The 23990-nt window shown below is 38.1% G+C and overlaps 1 protein-coding gene across 2 annotated transcripts in view; it reads right to left on the bottom strand.

Moving 5' to 3' along the window:
• Positions 1–23990, bottom strand: part of asic2 (acid-sensing (proton-gated) ion channel 2) — a 132949-nt gene that overhangs the window by 44196 nt on the left and 64763 nt on the right. For both annotated transcript variants that reach the window (XM_017306278.1, XM_008417028.2), the window contains exon 2: positions 4127–4277. In XM_017306278.1, coding sequence (XP_017161767.1) covers positions 4127–4277 — 151 coding nt within the window. The remainder of the gene's footprint in view (positions 1–4126; positions 4278–23990) is intronic.

The following is a 23990-nucleotide window of genomic DNA, read 5'->3' as shown; positions in this document are numbered from 1 at the left end:
ATGTTCAAACACTAAAAGTGTTTTATGAGTTCTCTTTGAAAAGACAAACTTCCCCTTCCCCCAAGTGTTTTCATAAAAGGATACAAGCCAGAGTCACGGTTGTCTTGCTGTAAAAGAATCCAGCTTTTTTATTTTTATTGGTTTCTAATCTCAAGTTGGTGACAAGAATTTTGCCAAATAACCGCTTCTCTAAATATTTGTCTAAATAAATTAAATTCAAGCCACTAAAACATTATTTTCCAGAAGACTTCACGCTGCTAGCAACTACCAAAATGATCCCAGACCATATTACAACCACTTCTGTGTAATGAGTTTGTAATGCAAAAAAGGTCTGATTAATCGTATTATAGATTTTTATTTTTTTAACCATATTCTGTAAATACAAACAAACAAAAAAAAAAAAACAATAGAAACACAAATAAATCTGTTAAGGAAGAAAATGCAAAAACAAAAATTGAATACAACATCATCTGTTTGCATAGTTAAAGCAATTTTCTGAATTTATTATGCTATTTTGATATATTTTATTTCAATTTTCATTGTTATTCTACACACAAATAATTTTGTTAGGTTGGAGTTATTCTCCCTCTATTTCTACAAACAAAGACTATGAATGAGAAACACCCACCTAAGAAGCAGAATTATATGATTTATAAATAAAAACAATTATTTAAACCTAAATTTTAATAGACTTTTAAAGAAAATGTTTCATTTAATGCAGTAGAGTTCAACTGTTTTTCAGCCTGTACGCTCACACTACAAAAAAAGAAAAGAAATTGTGGACATTTCTTTTAATTCTGTCTCCTTCTGAGGATGATTTGGTTCCTTTATTTCAAAGTCCTACAGGGTAAAATCATAAATTTATTGAAGACGAAAGCAAGATACAAGCTTTGCTTGAAATGTGCTTGGTGTCCAAGCAACAAACCAACATTCGATATTTCTTGTAATGTTTGGCCATGATGATAAACTGAGGCGTATTACTGTGGACATGTAGGTTCCTGCATGAAACGGTGCATTATTAGAACCACGCAGACTAACTGCTGGTCTTTGGCTGATGTACAATAAAACAGCAGCAGGAGGGAAGAGTGGGTTGTAACTGAAAGAGAAGGAAAAACGGAAACCACAGAAAGGAGATGGATAATGGGTCTCTTTAAAAGTGCGACCTGCCTTTCAGCGCAGAGCAGAGACCTGCTGCAGCTCGGGAGGCAGTGCGCTTCCTGCTGAGACTGAATTACCTTAAACAAGCTAATTAAACCCCAAGAGGAACAAAAAAGGACACATAACCCGGGAACCTGCAGAGAGAGTCTTCTGCATGCTGTTCAGGTGGCGGCTGAAGTTCAACAAGTTACACCAAGATAAGTTCAGACGGGTCGAAATGCAGGATTTAGAAGGAAAACTGATGAGTCTAAACAAACAAATATCCATGTACTTTTTGTTTCTCCTTGTGGCTCAACTGCAGTTCTGTTATTCACTGATTTCAAAATAGATGCCACCAAACCTGAAACATTAACCAACAGCTAATAGGCAGCATTTATGGGAATATCTATGCTTTAAGCCCCATGAAGCAGATTGATGTGCAACAGCAAAAAATAGTAATCTACATAAATAATCAGTCTCAATTATTCCCACAGTTAATCACATAATATATCAAAATCTGTCTGGGGGATGTTTTCTCCCCAGTGAGCATTCTTTATCACAAATGTAAGAAGGTCTAGATATTTATCAAACTTAAGATGCATAAACCAATCAAATAATCCACACATGATCAATGATTATATTTAGTTAATTACTCTCATGTCTATATAGTAATGATGCAATTAAGGAGAAATACAAAGACAAATGAGATAAATTAAAGACCCAAACACTTAATATTCTACATTTACAGGCCAGAAAGTTTTCTGATAGAAATTAAAACTTCAAAGTTATCTGAGCTGATAGAAAATCCAGCTTCTATTGAAGGCTTGCTCACTTCTCTGGAGTTTAAAGGAGGAGTCTCCTGGCTTAGTTTGAAACACCTAACTGTAATTTAGAATGGAAAAGTTTTGAAAAAAACAAAAGGAAAGAACGACCTGAACTGGAACATCAAGGATTTAACCAGACAAAAAGACTAATGTGAGTCAGAAGAAGCTTTTAACTTTTTCAGAAACATTTCTGGCGATTGATGTTAGCCTTTTCTAACAATATATTGTGAGATGTCCAGAGGCTCCTCCATTTTGATTAGAAATAAACTGATGTACCCATGAAAAAAATAAAATAAAATCACAGCTCCAGAAGCAGAAGAAAAAGAAAAACTCTTTGCAAAGTTTAGAGATGAATCAACTTTGGGAGAAAACAACCCAAAAAATAAAAAATAAAAAATGACTGCAACCATCTGTCAAGATGGTGATCAGGCCTCGTGTTACGTGGGTCTCTTACCAAGCCTCCCTTTTGATTTTGATTAAGCTAATTATGTCAGAGCTCCTACTTTCTGTTTAGAGTTTTAAGCTGGATGTCGTCAAATGACGGTACTGTGCAAAAATTTTAAATCATCTCCCAAATGCCAGACTTCCTCTTAAAGTTGTCTTGATTAATAGATGTCCATATTTGTACTTCTGCTGGTTTCTTTGGCTTTGCTAAGCTCAACTTTGACCAGCAGAACAGCAAAGAAAGAAACAAGAAGAAATAAAGCTGCGATAATCAGTTACCTATTTCTTACAATAATTCCAGGGATCACAGAACAACCTCAACCAGAAACATACTTTAATTCATTCCAAAGACTTACTATGTTCAAACTCAGCACACAGACGCCTATCGCAGGTCCAAAAGTCATAAGTTTTAGATGCTGCTTCCTCTGGAGATTAATTAAAAATATATTTTTGTGACATCTTCCAACAGTGTGGAAAAGCCACCAGTTGGTCCTGATAACACGCAACAAAATCACTTTACTGCATAGAAAGGAACATTTTAGGTAGCTGGCTGTATATATCATTATCATCGCCTTTATTTACCAAAAGTTTTCAACTCACTTGACTGAAACTGACCAACAGGAAGTCAGTTTGCCATTCAAAGCTTTTAAGGAATGTGAATTATGTTGAACAGGTCTTTATCTAAAATACTTAAAATTTATAAAAAAAATTGGACTGAATCATTCTTAATAATAGAAATTATTTTAAAAATAATTTGTATTTTCTCAATTTTATAATATTTGAATAACTTTTTACATGATCCCAAATTGTTCAGTGTTAGAAAATACCTGAAATGCATGAACATGACTTGGTTTAGATGTGCCATATAAAGCGACTCTACTTTATCTGCTTCAGTCCCAGACAGTCCTGGATTCTTACAAGGCAAGTAAAAGACTGAACTCATTGTATTGGAAAAGCAGTTTGGAAGTAAAACTATTCTTTACTTCCTTTTCATGTTTTATTTGCTTTCTACTCTCATTACTTCAGGCCAAGTGTCCCTAAAAAGACTTTATAAAAAGAAGCAGAAATAATCCAGATGACCTGCCAAGAGATTCTCCGTTAGGAAATAAAAAGGTTTAACAGATTCGCTCCAAAATGAGAGATTACTGAGGTATATCACATGTATAAATGTCTTGTATAAGGTCATTGGACTTAAATACAATAGGAAGAATGACAGAAATGAGTCTAAGCTGATAGTGCTGCTCTGCTAGACTGGAGATAAGTAAAGAAAAGGCTGAGTCATATGTGGAAAAATATGAATTACAACATGACATGGACACTCATCACACCCACAATGTACTCAGATAAAGAGCAAAGGACAGAAAAAACCCAAAAGGAAATAAAATGTGGCTCAGAAAAAAAAAAAATCTTCTGGATTCTTCATCTCAAGAGCAAAAACTGTAAAATTTTAGTTTACTGAAAACTTGTGCCTATGCAAAATAAACTATAAGTTATTTCTGAAAATAAGTAAATAAAACAAAGTTTTGAATTTCCTCACAGCTAGACTGAATATTGGATAAGAGTTTTGAAAATTTGCATTTGATGACAGATGAGAAAAAAAACCCAGAAAAAAGTAAACAAAAATAATAATAATAAAAAGTTCTAGCCTCTAATATAAGAGCTTTATTTTTCCTCACGGTCCTCAGAGTCAGTAGTAAAGGTTTGTGTGTTGGTGAGCGTACCTGTGTCCCCCCAGACTGGCAGGTACTCATCCTGCTGGATGTCCAGCATGATCTCCAGGCCGTTCCCCGTCCCTCCTTTCATGGTGGTGCGCAGCGTCTTCCCCTCCTCTGCCGCATTGAACATGTAGCACTTTCCATACCTGGTGAACACCTGCCAGGAGAAACAAATAAACTGTAAGAAAATATGTCTAACATTTTGGATGTTGGCAAAAAACTGATTAACTTCAAAAAATCTTTTAGCCAACATTATCTGTTGATAAATGCAACTGTAAATGGAGATTTTATTTCCCAGAAATTTAGTTTTCTGTATTCAAAAGGCTGTAGAAGACACCGTTTTCTACAGAATTATTTTCTGAAGTACATTCCCAGGTTCCCAAATACCGTATTTTCCGGCTTATAGCGCACCACACTATAAGCCGCAGCTATAATAAAAAAATAAAATAAAATAAAAACTAAAAAAAAAAAATCTGAAACGTACTTGTACTTCCACATCGATAGCCCTCAACTTAAAAGCTGCATCATATGAATTTGATTGAAGAAATTTCTCCGTCATGCCTGCTGTTAGCATGTGCTAGAAGCAGGCTGAAAATTAGCACTTTCTTCTTTGAGTTCCAATTTTGACTTCCAATGATTCACTTCCTGCTAAAGAGCCCCCCCTGGTGGTTGAAGAAAAATACACAGAAAAGCCACACCGGGCTACAAGCCACATGGTTCAAAGTAGGAAAAAAGTAGCCTGAAAAATACGGTGTCGAAAATGTCCTATAAACTTGCAATATATTGTGAAGCCGTGACAGATGGTGCAATTAGAAAAGAACATTATGTGAAGACATTAAAGTAACATCACAACATCAGTCGGGAACAAAAAGCACACGGAGAAATCTTCAAAATGACCAAAGCTAAATTGGTTACAAAGAGAATTAGGAACAACAAATAAAAATTTTGAGGAGATTAAGCTCCACTTTTGTAGTCAAACTATGCAGAAAATATTTGACAGCACATACAGTATTTGTCAGTAGCCGTGTCCAGTCTATCCGAGAGCCACTTCATTACACAATAAACCTGAACAGCTCTCACTCTGCAATGTCAAACAACTAAAGAGCTGTCAGAAGGTAAACACTTAAGAGCAGAGAGTCCATCATTCAGCTGGATTTCAGAAAATATTTACCATCCACCTTCCTGTGAGCGTTGCCAACACTTCCTCAGACCTGTGTTGGAGTTAATGTGAGTGGATACTTGTTTTTCCTCTGAAGTATTTTTACCACCGTTTCACCACAAGCAACCGTATGACTCAGAGGAATTTATGAATAATATACGGAGGTAAAACTGCACAGCGGTGGGAAGTATATTTTTGTGTGGGTGGGTAGATGTGTGTGATCTACACAAGCAAAAATATGGGAGAGAGTGTATTTATGTCCCTTAAGCTCATGAATAATAATCACCAGATGAACCGTCTGTCTTGGTGCTGCTGACCAAATAAAACACACAAAAGGAGAGGAACGGTAAACTTAGAAATCAAAAGTTGTGGTTCTTTTTATTCAACAATGTAAAACCAATAAAAAGCAACCAGATTAAAGCTAAAAATGAATCATTTCTATACCGACGTACTGGTTGTTTCAGACAGAAGCAGTAAACGAAATGGGTTCTGGCTGCTGAAACATTTCAGCATTTGTCTCTCAGGTGTGGAGAAATTAAACCTGAGCAGTGATTTAAACAAAAGAGCAAAACTGCCTTTCACTACTTCCAGTCTCAAGCAAAACACACAGCTAATGCAGCCTAATAAAGAAGCACAGACTGAAATAATAACAGAAAACGTGTTTATTAAGCAGCTGACTAAAAGCATAAGTAGTGCCTCTTTAAAAAAATCATTTTCAAATGATATTTTGTTCATTTGTTACAACATAAGTTGATTTAAATGACTCATACAGTAGCTTAGACTTCTGTGATTGCTTTGGATAATTTGAACATTAAAATCAAGAAAGGAGAACTTCAAGTGGTGAAGCTTTATGGTTTGTAATTGAACCAAAGGGCAGAGCCATTTGCATTTCTTAAACTCTTTGTCTGCTGTGTTTTAAGATAGTCATTACATGCTCTTCCTCCGTCGACGGTTTTGCAGACCTCACTGATTTGGTGGCGGATGCTGCGCCGCCACAGAGGTGCAGCGCATCTCAGGAATATGAAGTGCCACATTAGAGGTGCGTTCACCTCTGCAAAACAGACGTGCTCCTGACAGATACGCCTAAGCACAGAATAAATGACGCCACAGGTTTTTGGGGCTTTGGAAAAAGGGTAAGAGGGTGGATAATATGTATTCACTCTGCAGCCATAACTCATCTGGGAGGGTTTTGTTAGCGGCTTTGTGGGAAAGAAAATGGAGTGGAAAGCACAGTACTGGTCTGTGTAGCAGTCAGGTTTTTTAAAAAATAATTTTCATCCACCAAATTACTCCAACTCTTTTTCAGTGGAGGGTTTTTAAATGATCCCTCAGATACATTTCATTACCACAGCTGAGGTTTCACAATTAACACGCCCGGGCAAATTGGTCAAAGCCTGTACTATTGAAGGTAATTACCTAGCAGTCATTTTCTCCTCTGCTACACATTTACATGAGCATGTGAACAAAGTCCAGATTGGCTCCAAAACATCTATTCTCAACGTTTCCATATGTCTTCAATATGGCAAACTGCTGTTCCTGGAACATTTTTCATATTCTTACTGATAACAGACAAGCATGGTCAAAGGTCAGGTCTTCATCTTACAACACCTTAATAGTTAGATTCCAGTTCAGCGACTTGGAGGTAAGGAGACTAATTAGACCTTGTGAGCAGATTTCAGTTACTTTGCATTCATCCTTTTCCTCCAGGAGCGGATGACGCCACTTCGAGTAAAGCTGTCAGAGAGGAAACTGTTTTCAAACGAGCCTGGAATTGTGAAGAAAATCTCCCCAGAGGCAAGCATCAATAAATGTGATGCCACTTTTATAATATGCTGTTCTGGGTGGTGTCACAGAAAAACAAAATCTATATTGCTGCATAAATTAGGTCAATACAAGCCCCAAAGTGTCAAATGAATAATTTGCATCAGAAACAGCCACAACACATTTTTCAATGAAGGGGCCAAACAGTTCAAAATGCTGCGTCTCAGTAGGATTATTTAAAAGAAATATTGGTTCAAGTCTTCACCCTTAAGATGAGTAAACCTGTTGGACTAGGACTTTTTTCTCATCAAGAACTATCAGAATCACAGCTGTAATATCCTTTTTTTTTATTGCAACTAAGTGCAAAAACCTTGGTTGTAAATGGAATCATTAAAGTCATAAAGACACCTGTTTCCAGGATGAGAAGATGGAGGAGAGGAGAAAACAGGAAGGACAAACAGTGGAGACATGTGGATGTTTTTGTGTCAGTGCAACATGTGGGGAAAACCAAGCGAGTCTCCCACCTCCACTCACTCTGCCTGCAGCTAATGCTAGGTCACTTAACATTTAGCTTGATGTCTACACTCCCAGAGTTGTCTGGTTCGACTGTTTAATTTTTAAAAATGTCAAACTCTTTTGCTGCCAATATCACATCACCTCCCCTCCCATTCAAGCCAGAAGTCAGAGCACCAGAAAAGAGCAAGCAAGAGCACGAGCAACTCGGCTGCCAATTAAAATTCCTCCTGACCAACAAAACACGTCTCATTAGCATTCGCAGCAGAGTGCGCAAACGTCTGGAGGAGCGGGGGCAAACATGGCAGGACCTGGCCTGTTTGCCGTATTTCGCCTCCTACGGAGGAGAAGTCAAAGATGACATGGCTACTGCTGTCATGATGAAAGGTCAGCTGTTAACACCAACCACCAACAAATTAGATGCTAAACAAGCTCCCGGCTAAAACAAAGAACTACAAACACAGTATGTGTGCATGCATCGTAAAAAATATATATGTATATAAAAGATCTGCTTCTCATTGTGAATTAATCATTTTCTTCAGTGTTGTTCTCACTTATTTTCAGTGCCATGTTCCAAATGCTACAAACAAGTTTATTTTATAGTAGAAGAAAGCTTTGTTTATTTTACAGAGGGAGCAGAGCAGAAGTCTTGCAGACGTTGTAGCACAAGATCTGCAACGTACCAATATTCTTTCAAAGAGCATTTTCCAGCCACTGTTGAGAACCTTCTTTTCTTTTTTGGTGCAGGTTCTGGAAAAAGTAAGACGGCACGAGGAGTTTGATGTTCACCTGCTGCCGTTCCACCTCTGCTACGGAGAACAGTCTGGTATGAAGTGGGGCGCAGCTCAATCAGGGCTCCATTATAGCGGAAGCTGTCGCTGTCTGATTTTGTAATGAGTGCTTCATTCATGTGACTGCACATCGTCTGCCCAAGCGTTTGATTTGCAGAAGCTTGGAAAGGCTTAAGAAGGGGTTTGTCTTTACAGCCATACCACCAAAATCATATCTGAAGATAAATTTGATAGATAAAGCTGTCAAAACACCTAAATTGAGTCATAATTACATATTTGTTTCCTAGCAACATGTCATGGTCCTATTAAATTTCCTCTACCATACAGTGATTTGTAATTTGTTTTGTTTTATGTTCAGTTTATTTTTGATTTTGCACATTTTTATTGCAGGGTTTTTAGTGGTTTTGTATGAAATTGGTGATTTGTTGAACAGTCGCCAGTGGATTAAATCTGGTGACTACTTTTTTTGTACTCCTAAAAAAACCCTAAAAAACCTCTGGTGTTATAACAAGTCTCTTAGTTATTATATTTTTAGCAAGCAGGCGTGAAACAATGTGGGAAGTAGTGAATAGTAAATTAAAAATATTTAGCAAAGTAATTATCCTACAAGTTTTAACAGTTCACAGAAGCTACTTTGTGCAATCTGGATTTATTGTTCAGCAAATCAACGCCTATTATTTGAAAGTTCAGCTTCTACTTTACAACAGAACCAAACAAAAAAAGAAAACTTGATGCCTGGAACATGAAGGGTATTTTTTTTCCAGAAGCCTTAATTTGAAAGAAGAAAGAAAATGAAACTTATGAAAAAGATCTTTGAGGTGCAAGGCAGCATTTTTTCCTCCGCTGTGTGGCAGTCGTAAAAGTAGTCGTACTGCTGAGGGGATAAATAATTCAGATGGCTGCTATGCTAGCGACGGGGTTGGCCCTGAACATGAGAAAGGAGGGGATTTTACTCACACACATCCAGCTGCCTCACTCATCATTACGGTTTTACACATGCCACTCCACTACCTGAAAGCCTGGCTCGCATCCCGAGCAACTTAAACACCGCTGCGTCCACATTTGTCATATTAAACAAATTCTGTCATTTAGGTGACATGTTGGGAGGTTTATGGAACATATTTATCATTGCAGCCTAATGTAATTTAGCCCTGCCGCTCCATAATATTTTATTTTACAAGGCAGCACCTAAGTGAGGCAGGGCAGCGATAGGCAAGCAGTGCTCCCTGCAATTTATTTATGCTTTAGGAGGAAGGGGACAAGGGCGTGAACAATGAGAGTACACAGAGAGCTACAGATAAACGGAGAGAGAGGAAGAGAGCGGGAAACTCATCAGGACTCAAAGGACAAACACCATACTGAATTTAAAATAAATTGCAGAGGCTGGCAGATGAACTTAATCCCACCAGCACATTGCGCTCAACTGCAACATATAATTGTAGTCAATAGTGTCCTTTTAAAACGTGCATCTCTTCACATTGTCTAAGAAACAAAAGGAATAATTTTGCTTTAATTTGTTCACTGATACTTTGTGGTAACACCACACACATAGTTAAGGCAAAATAAGGAATTAAGTGAGCCTTGTTATACATATTCATCCATCCATCCATTTTCTTACACCCTGGACAGGTCGCCAGTCTGTCGCAGGACAACACAGAGACACACAAGACAAACAACACACACACACACACACACACACTCACACCTAGGGACAATTTGGAGAGGCCAATTAACCTGACAGTCATGTTTTTGGGCCGTGGGAGGAAACCGGAGTACCCGGAGAAAACCCACACATGCACAGGGAGAACATGCAAACTCCATGCAGAAGGACCGGGGCCAGGAATCGAACCCAGAACCTTCTTGCTGCAAGGCAACAGCTCTACCAACTGCACCACTGTGTAGCCCCTATATTCATTACACATAATTTAGAATACTGTTGAAAATTTGATTTACCGTATTTTCCGGACTATAGAGCGCACCTCACTATAAGTTGCATTTACAAAGTAAAAAAACAAACAAACAAACAAAAAAAACAACTCGAAGCCGCACAGAGCTAAACGCCGCTGGTATCTCCGCCGCTCTCGGTTTTCCACAAGGACGCAGCGTCTCCAACGCCAAACAATGAATTCATTCACGCCGAGCTGCGATTGATCTGTACTGCCAGATCGATAGCCTTCAGCTTAAAAGCTGCATCATATGAGTTTGAAAACATTTCTCTGTCGTGCCTGCTTCTAGCATGTGCTTGTTCTAAATGAAAACCAGCACTTTCTTCTTTGATTTCCAATTTTGACTTCCAATGATTCACTTCCTGCTAAAGAGCCCCCTGGTGGTTGAAGAAAAATGTACAGAAAAGCCGCACCGGGCCGCAAGGTTCAAAGCGTGGGGGAAAAATAGAGGCTTATAGACCGGAAAATACGGTATCTCAGTGAATAAATGTAAAAAGAAAAGTTATATATAAGTCCATTACAAACACTGTTTCATTCAAACATGAGTTAATTTTGGTGTTTGTGATTGTAATACAGAGCTAATAAAAAAATTAAAAAAAACATCTGGATGATATTAAAGTGTTTTGTCCATCAAATAAACCAGAATATGGTGCAAACCCAGGCGTCTGTTACCTGCAGTTACATGTCGGCAAAAAAAACTAATGATATATAAACGGCTTATGTGAGTGGAATGTATGCTTACAATGGGTTTTACAAAAGAATGATGGTGCAATATATATTTTCATAAATATGGAAAGCAAAATATCACCTTCTCACAGTAAAACCTGGATGTTTTTTTTTTATGTTACAAGAAATAAATAAACCAATATGTGGTTCTTTAAATTCACAGCAAGAGACTTTTATTACAGCATTCATTTATACATGGGTTTACTTCCCGCCCCTAGCCGAGTGTCAAGAAGACTTAGTGGCTCCAGACATTTTCTACTTAGTAAAGGTGAAGGTAAACATAGTCGTCTGGTTTTTAAAAAGTTGTTGTGCAATCCCAGCATGCTTTCTAACCCTGAAAATAAAAACCATGTAGCAGTTTCATTACGGTTGTACATCTTGGTCCGTCTGCAACTATATGACACCATTGAGCTGCCAAAGAAATTAGTCTGGGAGCAGAGTTGGTAAATGGGTGCGATGTGCGGTGATGTGAAAATACCACTCCATTGTAGCTGATAGTGCTGCTGTAATTGGTTGGTTTCATAATGCCAGCCTAATTTCAACACAACAGGCTCATGAACAGTTCTACCCATTGCTGGTCATTTCCAGGCTAATAGCTACTGCTGCAACTCAAAAGTCTCAGTGTTTCGTCTGCTGTGCTGATTGGACACAACAGTTTCCCGGTGGTAGATTGGTAGAAAGCACCAAAAAGCATATTTTCCCAAAGCATCAATTTAAAAACAAGGCATTATTACATCATGCCTCTGAATCGAATTAGCTTTCAAGGACCAGCTTCAGGCATTTCTTGTCAAGCCCACTGAGAAGTTACCGGCAGAGGAGTGTGAACAGGAGAGCAGCAGAGGACACAGGGACAGACGAGATCTGACGAGAGTGCTGCAGTGTAATCCATCATCATGTATAGATGCACATGGCTTACCAATATGCAAAGGTCATCCCATCAGTTCCGATGGGGTCTTAAAGAGAAAGTTCAGTATTTAAGAAAATATGCGAATATACCTACTGTTCCATAAAATGATCTGAGAATGTGGATATAAATCTCTGTGGTTCTGCAGTCATGGTGTTAAAGTTTAGTTTTATTATGGCTGAAGGCAGAAAAAAAAAAAAGATTGTGACCCTGGCTTATAAAAATGAAAAAATGTGAACCTGAACCTGTAAAGCTGGATGGTTCTGGTGAAATACAGTAACTCTGAGCTGCAACAGGAAGCTCACATGGGCTTTGTCATTGGTTGCCATGAAACCATTCATACAATTTAACAAGTACTAATTCCAGTACCACATTTTGTAGTTCTATAAAGTGATATTCTGGTGCTGACCCACAAATGTTATACAATTTCTTTTATTTCATGATCATTGGAGAGAAGTCATGTAAGGACATCTGGCATGATTTTGAATGATATCCATGTAGTTTTTAAGTGCACTTGCAGATATAACAAAGGTTATATAAAAAGATGAACTTAAGAACAATTTTCAAGATCTTATTCAATTCTGCCTCAAAATAACTCTCCAAAAATAAAAAAAAATAGGCAATTCAGATCAATAATGTTGAAATATTCCATTTTGATCCTAGTTATTAAACAATGCAGTCAAGGTTATTATAGAGTGTTTTTTATCTAAACCAAGCAAACGTCACTTTTCAAGTTTTCATTTAATTGCTTAATTGTTGACTGCACATTATCCTAGTATTACTTTGAGAGTTTTATAAGAACAACTACACAGCAGGATGAACTCAGACATTTTTCAGGAACATGATGCTAATCCTGCCCTTTGAAGGACAAATCTTACAACAGGTGCAATCAGAAATATGCAGACACCCCAAGATCTTAAAATGCATAAACTGGAGCTGTTGGATTACTTTCATAGTTTATATCAACAAAGACAATATATCATGCAGTATCTTTGCATAACAGTGTAATTTAAAGGTAGCTATGCAACAATTATTCAATCACTTTACGCTGCACCACATCTCCCATCTTGCTTATGCAAGTAGTAAGACTTTTTAGCAGTTGTTTAAAGAGGTCTTTAATTTTCTTTGGACTAGCTGTTTATTTTCCTGATTTTCTGTCTGGTGTCTGAAAACCACAGTCTGAAGTTTAGAGTCATCAAGATCATAAAAGTGGGCAGAATGAGGACAAAAAGAACTGTTCGTCGTAAATTAGAGTCATTTTATCCGAGCAAATAAAAAAGTTTATTTGTGGTGTTGTACAGGACTTGTTTGCCACTCCATCTTGTGTGAAATGACTGCTTCTGTCAGTTTTACAGGCAGGTTGAAATAAAGCCATGAGCATTAATGCTAATGTGTCCCTGGTCTATACTTCCTCATGCCATTGGCCTAAAAGATTGATGTAGCTATTAATATGTGTCGTATTTCTAAAAAAAAAAAGAGAGAGAGAGAGAGAGAGCTTCAGTGCATTCCCACTTTGCTAAAAAGCCCCAACACTGTTGCTTCTCAAAATATAAACTATTATTTAAAGCTGTTAAGTCAGATCCAGCCCTAAAAAGCTTTGCCTAAAAGATTCCCACTGCTGCCGAATTCAGCATTCAGAAGCTTTTGTCGAGTTATCATCAACGGCCTTGAAGACAGGATTTTTGCACAGAGAGAAGAAAAAACGATTTATAGTGTGCAATATTCATATCTAAGCTCTGCAACCATTCATTACATTTACATTATGGTATGTATACTACAGGTTCATTTGCTAAAGAAAAGGGGGATCAAATATGACGGACGTTACTTCAGGTCAGAGATCATGTGCTCCCTGAATATTTCACCCACTCTATGCTTCCCCTGAATCACACTTAGCTGATGCAAGAGAGGAAATCTTTTAAATAATTAAATGACATGTTCCGTTTCGTTCCCCCCACAATGTGTCAATCACACCAGTGTGTGGTGGTGTTCAGATATAGCTATAGACTACAAGCTGTCACCCTGCTCTCATCAATCACTTCACACACACAGCCAGTCGTTTCTTCTTCTTCTTTTCTGAATGCGTCACCTCCCAGTGATGGCCAGCGGGGCTCCTTTCTCACCTGTCACAATCTGCCCGTCTGTTCCAGGGTTGATGGAGAGCTGAGTAATGGGACAGGGGTGAGGGATTAATGGCAGCATCTCATCGCCTACTGGAAACCAACTTATCTGACTAGATGGCGTGTCGTCCCTTCCTCACAGTGGGACATGAGTGGATTTCAGCTCGGCGTGGCTGCTAACACTTCACTCAGATTATCTGTGGCTTCAAAAGCGTTTGGGACAAATTCACAAGGACCCCTGCAAAGCAGTTTATTGTTCAAAGTAAGGGATTTCTCATGGTCTGTGACCTTCCCTCGGATCAATTGTTCTTCAGGCAAACGGCATTGATGCATATAAGACCCTGAAGCTTCCTGATGAGATCAATACTAGCAGTAAAGCGTAATTATCTCTACTATCCAACTGAGCCTGCTATTGGTTTAGAAATGATGTGGTTTAAAACTAATGTAGCTGCAAAAGCCTTACTTACATGTGCTTTATAATGCGTGAAGCTATCCATGTTCATTATACAGATTCAATAGATGTAGTTATGAGTTTCAAGAATGTATTTCTGTTGATTTGAATAAATCTGGATTGCAGCTACAATCAATCCAAACTAATATTTCTTAGAAAACGTTAAAACAGAAGAATGTCTGTCAGGTCACTGTAAAGGGAAGACTGTTGACTTGACTGTTGACTTGGAGACAACCTCAAAACCACAAAAAGTCATTGCTTAATAAGCAGCTTGTTTATAGAATATTATATTTGTTTTTCAACTGGAAGTTGAGTGTAAGGAAAAAGTGTGGTATTAAGAGTTCAATGTTTTTGTGTCATTTTCTGGACGTGTTACAGCGCCACCGACTGGCCCGGCATACTTACTACATCATTTTCTGCAGCGCTGCACCCTGTCGTGACTTTTTTCTTAATCGTTTACAAAACGACACCGTGCTCGTCTCAGTGTGTACGTGTCCTGTTTTTCAATGCATCGAAATGTGGACATTGATGATTCTAAATCTTATAAAAATGTCAAAACCCTGCCAAACTGAATTCATGCCAATCGCAAAATCTGGAACTCAGAAGCACATAATTGCAGCACCTGGACAGTTTCTGCTGACCACATGATAGAAACATGAGGGGCTGGCTGAGCAAAAATTACATCCTGCTGTCTCTGCGACATAAAAAATGACTTGGATATAATCCACACCAAATGTAATGCAATGGAAACCCAATCTGGAATCATTTTTAACATAACATACAACACCGTTTCACTCGGAGGCAGAAGAGAAACAGCCAGAGGGGCTTGAGGAGAGATGTTAAAGGTTGCCCCTGATGCAGAAAAGGCAGAGATAATAAAGTTCATAACATTCACCGCTAAGGATTTCATTCAACAGTTGTGAAGAAGCAGGGCTTTTTTGAGCTGTGGGATGCTCAGGACGCAGTGATCCCCTCTCTACCAGATATGGTTTGTTTGGTTTCTGAAAGAAACAACAACACTGCTTGGGATTTATATTCTAAGAAGGGAAGGTTTAAAATCCATTAAGCCCCTGAGATAAAGTGCCGCAATAACAGAACATGACCAGTCTGGCCGTATGATAAAACATCTAGGAGGGTGTATTTCAAGGAAAGAGTAAAGGTTTGAAAAAATCTCTTTATAACCATGGTAATTATGTTTGAGTTCAGTTTCTCAGTTTTGCTTCGTCATGCGGACATATAGCATGCAGACTGACAGACCTCGACTGCCTCTGAAGTGACACCATCATCTCTAATCCTTGTGGCTCTTGGACACATTATTTTTTTGACATTTTAATTTAACGGAGATACAGATGTGGTGCTGAGGTATTTCTATGAGCTGAGATGGGCAGCTTTAGGCTTGATTCATACCGACTGGCAGATTGAATCAATGAATAAATGAATGCAATTATGGAGCGCATAAAAATGACTGCTGCAGAAGTGCCACCTCGCTTTTAATTTGAAACTGGTGACTTCTAGCTGCAGCAGTTCACATAAAAATAACACCCATTCTCTGTTGATTTGTTAACTCTGTAAACAATTTGGTAATTTTTGTCATTACAGGTTATATTCTGTTTAACAGAACAAAATTCATCATGAAAAAGATCATTAAAGTCCGGTGTGCATTATAGTACCATTAGACTGGTTGAGAAGATAGTTTCCAAATAGGAATGTCTAGTTTCCATGGTTACCAGCATTATAAAGTAGAAAACAATTAAACTTTTACAAAACAATTAGTCAGTGCACTTTCATTCAGACTTTATCAGAGTAATGAAACCAAAACAATAATTATAATAATAATTTTATTTTAAGAGCAATGTAACTTTTTATATATATTTTTCATTGTTTTCACGCTGTTTGCATGTTCTCCCTGTGCATGGTGGGTTTTCTCCGGGTACTCTGGTTTCCTCCCACAGTCCAAAAACATGACTGTCAGGTTAATTGGCCTCTCCAAATTGTCCCTAGGTGTGTGTGTGCATGGTTGTGTGTCCTGTGTGTCTCTGTGTTGCCTTGCGACAGACTGGCGACCTGTCCAGGGTGACCCCGCCTCTCGCCCGAAACGTTGGCTGGAGATGGGCACCAGCACCCCTCCTGACCCCACTGAGGGAAAAAGGGTGCAAGAAAATGGATGGATGGATGGATGTTTTCACGCTAAGATAATATGAACAGGAATGTAGAAATATCAACTTTATTTTTTTAATATATTTGTACTTTCAAGGTTGAAGGAAACATTTTTTGGATGGTGTCTTCATTCAAAACATAACTTCAGATGCAAAGGGAAGGTCATCCTTTTTTAAAAAAGATTAAAAAGCTCCTAGTCACCAGGCTGCACTGACCAAACACAAAAAACAAGAATCTCTGCTGGCTTTGAATGTGGAAGCCTGCTGTTTCAGAAGATTCTTTTATGGATTTCCATCCATGTGCGGAAACAGGAGCTGGTAAATATATATTTTTTTTTTTTGCATATGAAGGCAGCAGTACATAAGGCAGGGAGGAAGCTGAAAAATTTTCATAAATTCATGCAAAGGAAGCAAAGTGCGAGTAAGGCACAGTGAAACGTGTCCTGCTGTTTTCTTCGTCTGTTAGGGAAAACACACACAACAAAAAGGTAGACCCATCATTAGTAAAAGTTTACATTTTTCAGATTTTACAGGACTGTGCAGTTTGGCCCGAAGGCTGAAAAATATGTTTTAAAGCTTTCTTTAACATTAAGCTTTAACTCCATATGCTGCATTGAGAGATCCCACTGGCTGAGTAAAAGACCGCATTTACGAAGAAACTTTGGATCCAAGTAAAGTACAGTCTGCTGTCTGTTTATCCAGCGACTCCACCTCAGTCGAATAGAAGACTTAGAGTGTTTTCATACCTAGTAGTCTAGTCGACTTGGTTTGATTGGAGACCAAAATTGCAACATTTGTTAAACTTTCAGTTAGTGAGATTTGTTTTTACGTTGCACTGCTTTCAAAAGAACCAAACCTGTTCCCAGTGGTGCTGCATCAAGAAGGAAAAGACACAAAAACCTCTGAAGAAGACAGAGAGGAACCTTCTTCTTCACAAAGTGTAAACTACAGTGTGATTGAGTCAGATTTAAGCAGCTGTAGGATTTATATTTTGTCTTTGGTAAATATGGCCAAAGAGTTTGTTCTCCCACTAGCACTAGACGCACGTTTATTTTGGTTATATTTACCCAGAATGCTCTGCACTTTAGTCCACTTCCTGATTTTAATTTTCATAGTTTTTGGCTGAACTGCCGATCTCATCAAGCTTGCTGGCGTTAACAAAACTAAGAACCAGTTCTATTAATTCATATTGCAGCAAATAATTATTGAATTTTAAAAAAAAAATCTAAATAGTATTTTTATTTTCCCGTCTGCTCTAGACTGCTTTTTGAATACCTAGCAACCGTTCCTCTTTATTACTTTCAAAGCTAACTTGCCTCATTTTCAATTTTTCTAAACACTGGTTACTAAATATTACTCTTAACTGTGACATACCTGAATAGTTTTTGTCAGTTTTAGTTTTATTCTTAATTTTCCTGTAGCTTGTTGACTTTTATTGTTCTATTCAAAGTTACTTAGTTTAGTTGAATGCTATTAGCACATTTAGAGCGTTTCTTGACTAAAGTATCAACTGAAAGTTTCAGTGTTTTGTTAAAATTTGTGGTATTCTGGGGAGAAGTTGTTTATGTTTGTAGTGTGTATGTGTGTAGGGATTTCTGTTTCAAAACTGAGAAGGCAGTGTTTTAGAAAAGGGCATTTTAAATCTGCTTTTCTATTGATTTGTTATTTTTATTTGAACTTTCAAGATTTGTAGGTTTTGAAGCTGTAAAACTGTAGGAAGTTTTAAATCCAATAAATCAGTGGTCCCCAACCTTTTTATTACCGCGGACTGGTCAAGACTTGGAAATTTTGCTGCGGCCCGGGGGAGCGGGTGGGGGATTGAACCGTTAGATAAGGCTTATGCATGGGTTGACTTGGCCCTTTAATCGCAGCCTGTGGGGTTTTTCCCTGACTGGGAACGATAATACGACCTGTTGAATGTGACAGGCAGCCAATCAGAAAGCGTGGTGACGTAAGAATCGGCCGACAATTCTTAAATCTTTCCGTCTAAACCAGACTTAAGACTCACAAGCTCTACTCATCTCCTCTCGACCACTGCCTAAACCCTCTCTGACTCTGGTCGCTATGGTAACGTTTACATATCCCTTCAAAATAAGATACAGATGCGCCACAAAAACGAACATTTTACTTTCGTGAAAATTTTAACTCAATAATGACTAACGGGAGCCCTGAGCTTGTTTCTCTGCAACCAGACGGTCCCATCTGGGAGTGATGGGAGACAATAACACCCAAAGTGTTGCTTATATCCACAGCCTGCTTGGTCTCTACATGGCGAAGCAGTTTGAAGCTTCATTACCTCATAGCAGCCGGTCGCCGAATGTTGCGCAGAGCAGCTTGTAATGTGGGACTCAGCTACCGGTCCGGGATAAATCCATTCTCCTGTCTTTGCAAAGAAACTTTCCAAAGACATCTGATCTGTTTCTTGCTCATTTTTTTACTCATTTTGCTGCTTGTGGGCTCAATGTTGATGCGCAAGTAACCGAGAGAATCCGGTTAAAGGATTTTCAAAATAAAAGATACTCCAGACTCAAATAATACATAAAACAGAAATATTTCATTATTTGTTGCGCGGCCCAGTACCAATTGGTCCACGGACCGGGGGTTGGGGACCACTGCAATAAATAATTATTTATCAGGATTGTATTTTATTAGGATTATAATCCTCCTATTGAAAATCTTCTGGACATTTTGGTGAATTATGGTAATTTTTTTGCCATATTTTCTCATTTTTAAAATATTATTCATAAAGATAAAGTAAAACAGTTTCCATAGAAATCTTAATTTCTTTTTAACCATGTGATCTTTTTCCTCACAATGTAAGAATTGGTGAGGACACAACTGCTTTGCTTTGAAGAATGATAAAAAAAATTATGTTTTCCTCTTTAAAATGAAGAAAAAATACCTCAGACAATAACCTTAGAATACACTGACCTGACAGCAGCTTGCAGTCGCATGAAAGAGAAAAATGTCATATCTGCTGTGAGGCAAAGCTGTTGATCCATGAAAATGAGACAACAGACATTTCAGCAACAGAAAAGAAATAACTTGTGATCACAAAAAAAATCTTCTGTTTTTCCAGCTAAAATTTAACAAACTATATTTCTGCTTCAGAGTAATCATGAGAAGACAAGAGAAGGTTTAGAGTTGTGCTGCTTTCTGGCAGGCGGAAAAGAAGACAAAAGGAGCTGGCAAAAAGGAATGGAAAATCTCTGCTGATGGAGATTGTTGGCCAATTGTTTCAATCATATTAAATGTACAAAATGCCAAGAGTGGGAGGATTCCCTCGCACATTGAGGATTATGTTAAACGCCAACCATTCTGTGAGGTTATAATTGCCACAACAGTGGCAAGAATAATAATCATCTGCTTGCCAAACCCTCCAATTTGCATCTTAACTGAGATTTTGGGCGTTTCTTCATAACTCCTTCATCAGCAAGTGAATTACCATGAATATAGGGCCGGCCTGAGCAATAAGGGGGCAGGAAACTGGGCGTATTTTTCCTCCAGGTCCAACAAGATTAGAATTCAGTGAAACACATTAATACTGTCCCTTTTGATTGCATTAGCATTTATTTCAGACTCAGAGCTGAAAAGCAGTATTCTCTCCTTTAAATAAATATTAAATCAGCTTCACCTTACATTCACTAGAGTTCAGTTGTTGTTCCAGAGTGCATCTGACATTTCAGAGAATTTCTGCCGCTAAACAGAAAACCTAAGTGGTTCAGTCAGATTTCTAGTTACCTGCTCAGGGAAATGAGCTCATCAGATACACAGCAGACGTTCTGCTGGAGGACATGAAAAAAGCAAATCCATATCTTCATATGTAACCGTTTTTACTGTCAGTCACATTCTGTCATGTTTCAACCCTAAAGATGACACTTTATGATCAGGAAACTTGTGGTTGTGCTTCAATCTACAAACATTCACTGTATTTAAAAAAAGATAGGAGTATCAATTATGGCTTTATTTTCTGTAGGATGTCTGAAGTCAGTCAGTGACCATTATGACCAATTCTAACAGCAGCTGAAAACAAAAAGTGGATTCAAATGCAGAAATGGTCTCAAACGATTTCCTGTAACCTATCTCACTTTGACTCTGAATGTGTTCCAGTCTGTTTTCAGTCACGAGTGGGAAAGTATTTATACAGAAATAGTTTAAAGTAACCTCAGAATATCATAACCTGACAACTTAAAAACAGCAGGCAACCAAAAACAGTCAACACTGTGGATGAAAACACATAATGGAAGAAATCAGAGGACATGAACACGTGTTGAGCAGTTCTGAAAGTTAAAGATGATGACCTGCAAAAAGATAAAATACAGTTTTATAGAAATCTGAGATAGCAGTGAACATGCATGACAAACTAGAACAGCTGATGGTTGCAGAAGTGTTAGTTGAACAAGGACTATTAGTTAGCCATTGGCATGAGTTCTACTTATATTTGGTCAAAATAGATGACATCCACACAAGACGACTTCCTTGAATATAATTAAAAATAAATCAACAGGTATTTCTACCAAAATAAAACACTTTTCCACAAAACCAAATGGTTAATGGTTTCATGACTCTCTGTAATCAGACCGAAACTCAGCAGGCTGAATTTGACTTGAGAAGGTAAAATCCAACATGTTCAAAGAGAAGCAAGAAGATGACACAATCATTTCTGATTGCAAAGGGAATATTAAGAATTTTCTAATGTCTCTAGAAAGATGCATTTCTTTCACATCTCTTTTAAACTTTATAATCTGTTAAATTGCTCAAATGAAATAGCATTTTTCTCCAGTGTTTTTATTTCTTTTCATCCCACTCTGTGCTGATGCTTTTAATCTTCTTAATCTTTTCAAACCTAAACCTCTTTCTCTACAATTTGGAAATAATTGTAGGTATTCTTCCAGCCTGTACCTGGTGGAAATCAATCGTCTCTACTCAATTATCTGCATAATTTGTCTCCACAAAAGGTTGAATTAAAATGCTACATCAATTAATACATTAAGACAGATCCACAAAGTGAGTTTAATAAAGATAAAAGAGCATCATGGGTTTGGAAAAGTCATACTTATGATTGACTGGCATTCAAAATAGAGGAAATCCGTTATTTTACCAGAGTTTTCTGTTTAATCTTCAGAATAGGGCTTATTTTGTCACAAGCAATCAACAGTTCAGGACTTTAGTTTACAAAAATGTAAAGAAAATAGAAGAGCAGACTCACTTGACATATGGAACCCCTTTGTGCTGATGATTTCTGGCACAGTGAATCAAATGAGGCCTAAAGATTGCTACGCTAGTGAGCATTTTCATCTGTAGCGCTCTGTTTTATTATCCCTGACAAGCTTCAGTGTAAGTCCTGACAGGACTCCACTGTGTGGTGATTCCAAACTCATCAGGATCTCTCATATCAACATTTCTTAACTCTTTGAGCTACAGGGGTCTCATGTCTCAAGAGCCTTGGCTGGACTATCTTGATAAAAACTGCAATGTTGTTCCTTAAGTTATTAATAAACAGATTGCAGCGAATTTTAGTATTTTTAGCCAATGCATTTATTTTGTTTTTAGGGTGGTGGGTGGCTGTTCGGCCTTTTGACACCACAGAAATCTGCATGCATGAACTTGTTCCTTTATTTTACAACACAGTCCGCTGTCCTTTGCTAATATGCATATGCTAGTTTTATTCTAAGTTGCTCTTGAGGACCGGGGTTACAGAACGCTGCTCTAAACATTTGGCACTAAAGCTACAGGATACAGGGTTGAGTCTGTAAAGTTGAGGAAAGAGCAACGTGGTCAGTGGTGAACTCTGAGTTGAATCCTGCTCTCATCATCTCACAAAGACGTTTAATATCATTGGCAGATCAAAGAAAGTCAGGTTGGTGCCTTTAGCAATCCCTGCACATTGGTGAGATGTGCTAAATAATGTGTCTTAAAGTGAAAGACTGTGCAAGAGGAAAATGAGATTTTCAGTGAATCAGTCGTATGGTAGTAAGTTACCAGAGCAGTATGGATACTATTACTGGATCTGTGAGAAGAAAAGTGACATGGACAGCTAAAGTGTAATTGGGGAGCCGTCATCTGAAGTGAATACAGCTGATCTTGCATTTCCATTATGTCAGAATTGTGGGACATCTCCTTCCATTTCTGCCCCTGTTACAGGAGTCCTCACTGAGAAAGCCTGAGCTTCATGTAAATTCGTGGTCTTAGCCAAGATAATGTCTATGTCGTCTCGTTCGGCGGCGTGAAATTGGATAAAGTGATGGGAAATGGAAGAACAGCCACGGCAGGAATCACTGGGAACAGATGTGCCAAATATATAAGAAGACATTTCCTTTAGTTTTTTAATATTCACAGGGACAGGGAGCGTGGGCGGAGGGACACAGCCGCGTGAAAGCTGATTAAATTACTGCCAGCAGTCTGGATGCATTTTGTGTGCGAGCATCTCTCCGTGTCGAGGATCCAGCCACTTACAAATAAGAATAGTGTACTTGAAGTAAGAGCCTCTCTTTAAAGTATCCCATTAAGAGATTTTCAGTCATCCTGTGCAGAACTGCTAAACTAATATTTGTGTCCAGGAAAGCCTTTATGCGCTTTGCACATCAGGAGGTCTGCTGGTGGAATCTCTACAGGAATTTAATGACTGGATAAAGAACTACAAACACACAAAAACAGAATGCTGAACTCTGAAGATGCACAGTTGTACTCCGTTCTACATCCGACTCCGTTTGTTTAGTTTTGGTAGAGCTTTACAGTTCAGATTTTAATTGAGTGCAACAAAAGAAAGCATTTCATTTAACACTGCAGCCATATTTACAAAGGTCTGCATTGTAGTAAGTACACAGGTAAGCGACTGAAAACACATAACTGCTCATAAGAGGAAGATGTCAAAAGCTGCGTGCTTAATTTTGTAACTGAGATTTAAAACAACTTGGAGTCATGTTTTGTCTTTGATAATACTGGAACTAATGTGGAATCCAGTTATGTATTCATCCATTTCAAGAGGTGAAGCTGCACAAATTAAGGGAGAATTTGACAAAAAAAATAAAGTTTACAGTAATAATGCAAAATCAAGCAGAGTCAGATAGGATGTCAAGAACAAGAGGGAGCAATAGTGATATCTTCAAAAAGGAAGACAAGAGCTGAGTAAAAACAGTTCCAGCAGCTAAAATGAGGATCCATTGCAGCGTAGCCTTGAAGACGAGGTGAGGAGCTCAGTTTGGGCAAATGATGAAACTGACTCATCCCTTTGGAAGTTTTCCAAACATCTCTTTGGAGCAGAAGCCAATTTGGGAGGAGGGTGTGTTACCCAGAACTTCTGCTCACACAAAGAGCAAGCTTTTTAACAGAATGTTTCAAATGTT

The sequence above is a fragment of the Poecilia reticulata genome, linkage group LG8 (genome assembly GCF_000633615.1).
Source record: "Poecilia reticulata strain Guanapo linkage group LG8, Guppy_female_1.0+MT, whole genome shotgun sequence".
Lineage (NCBI taxonomy): Eukaryota > Metazoa > Chordata > Actinopteri > Cyprinodontiformes > Poeciliidae > Poecilia > Poecilia reticulata.
Note: the sequence above shows the minus strand (reverse complement) of the source record. Positions and strands in the feature narration are given on the sequence as shown.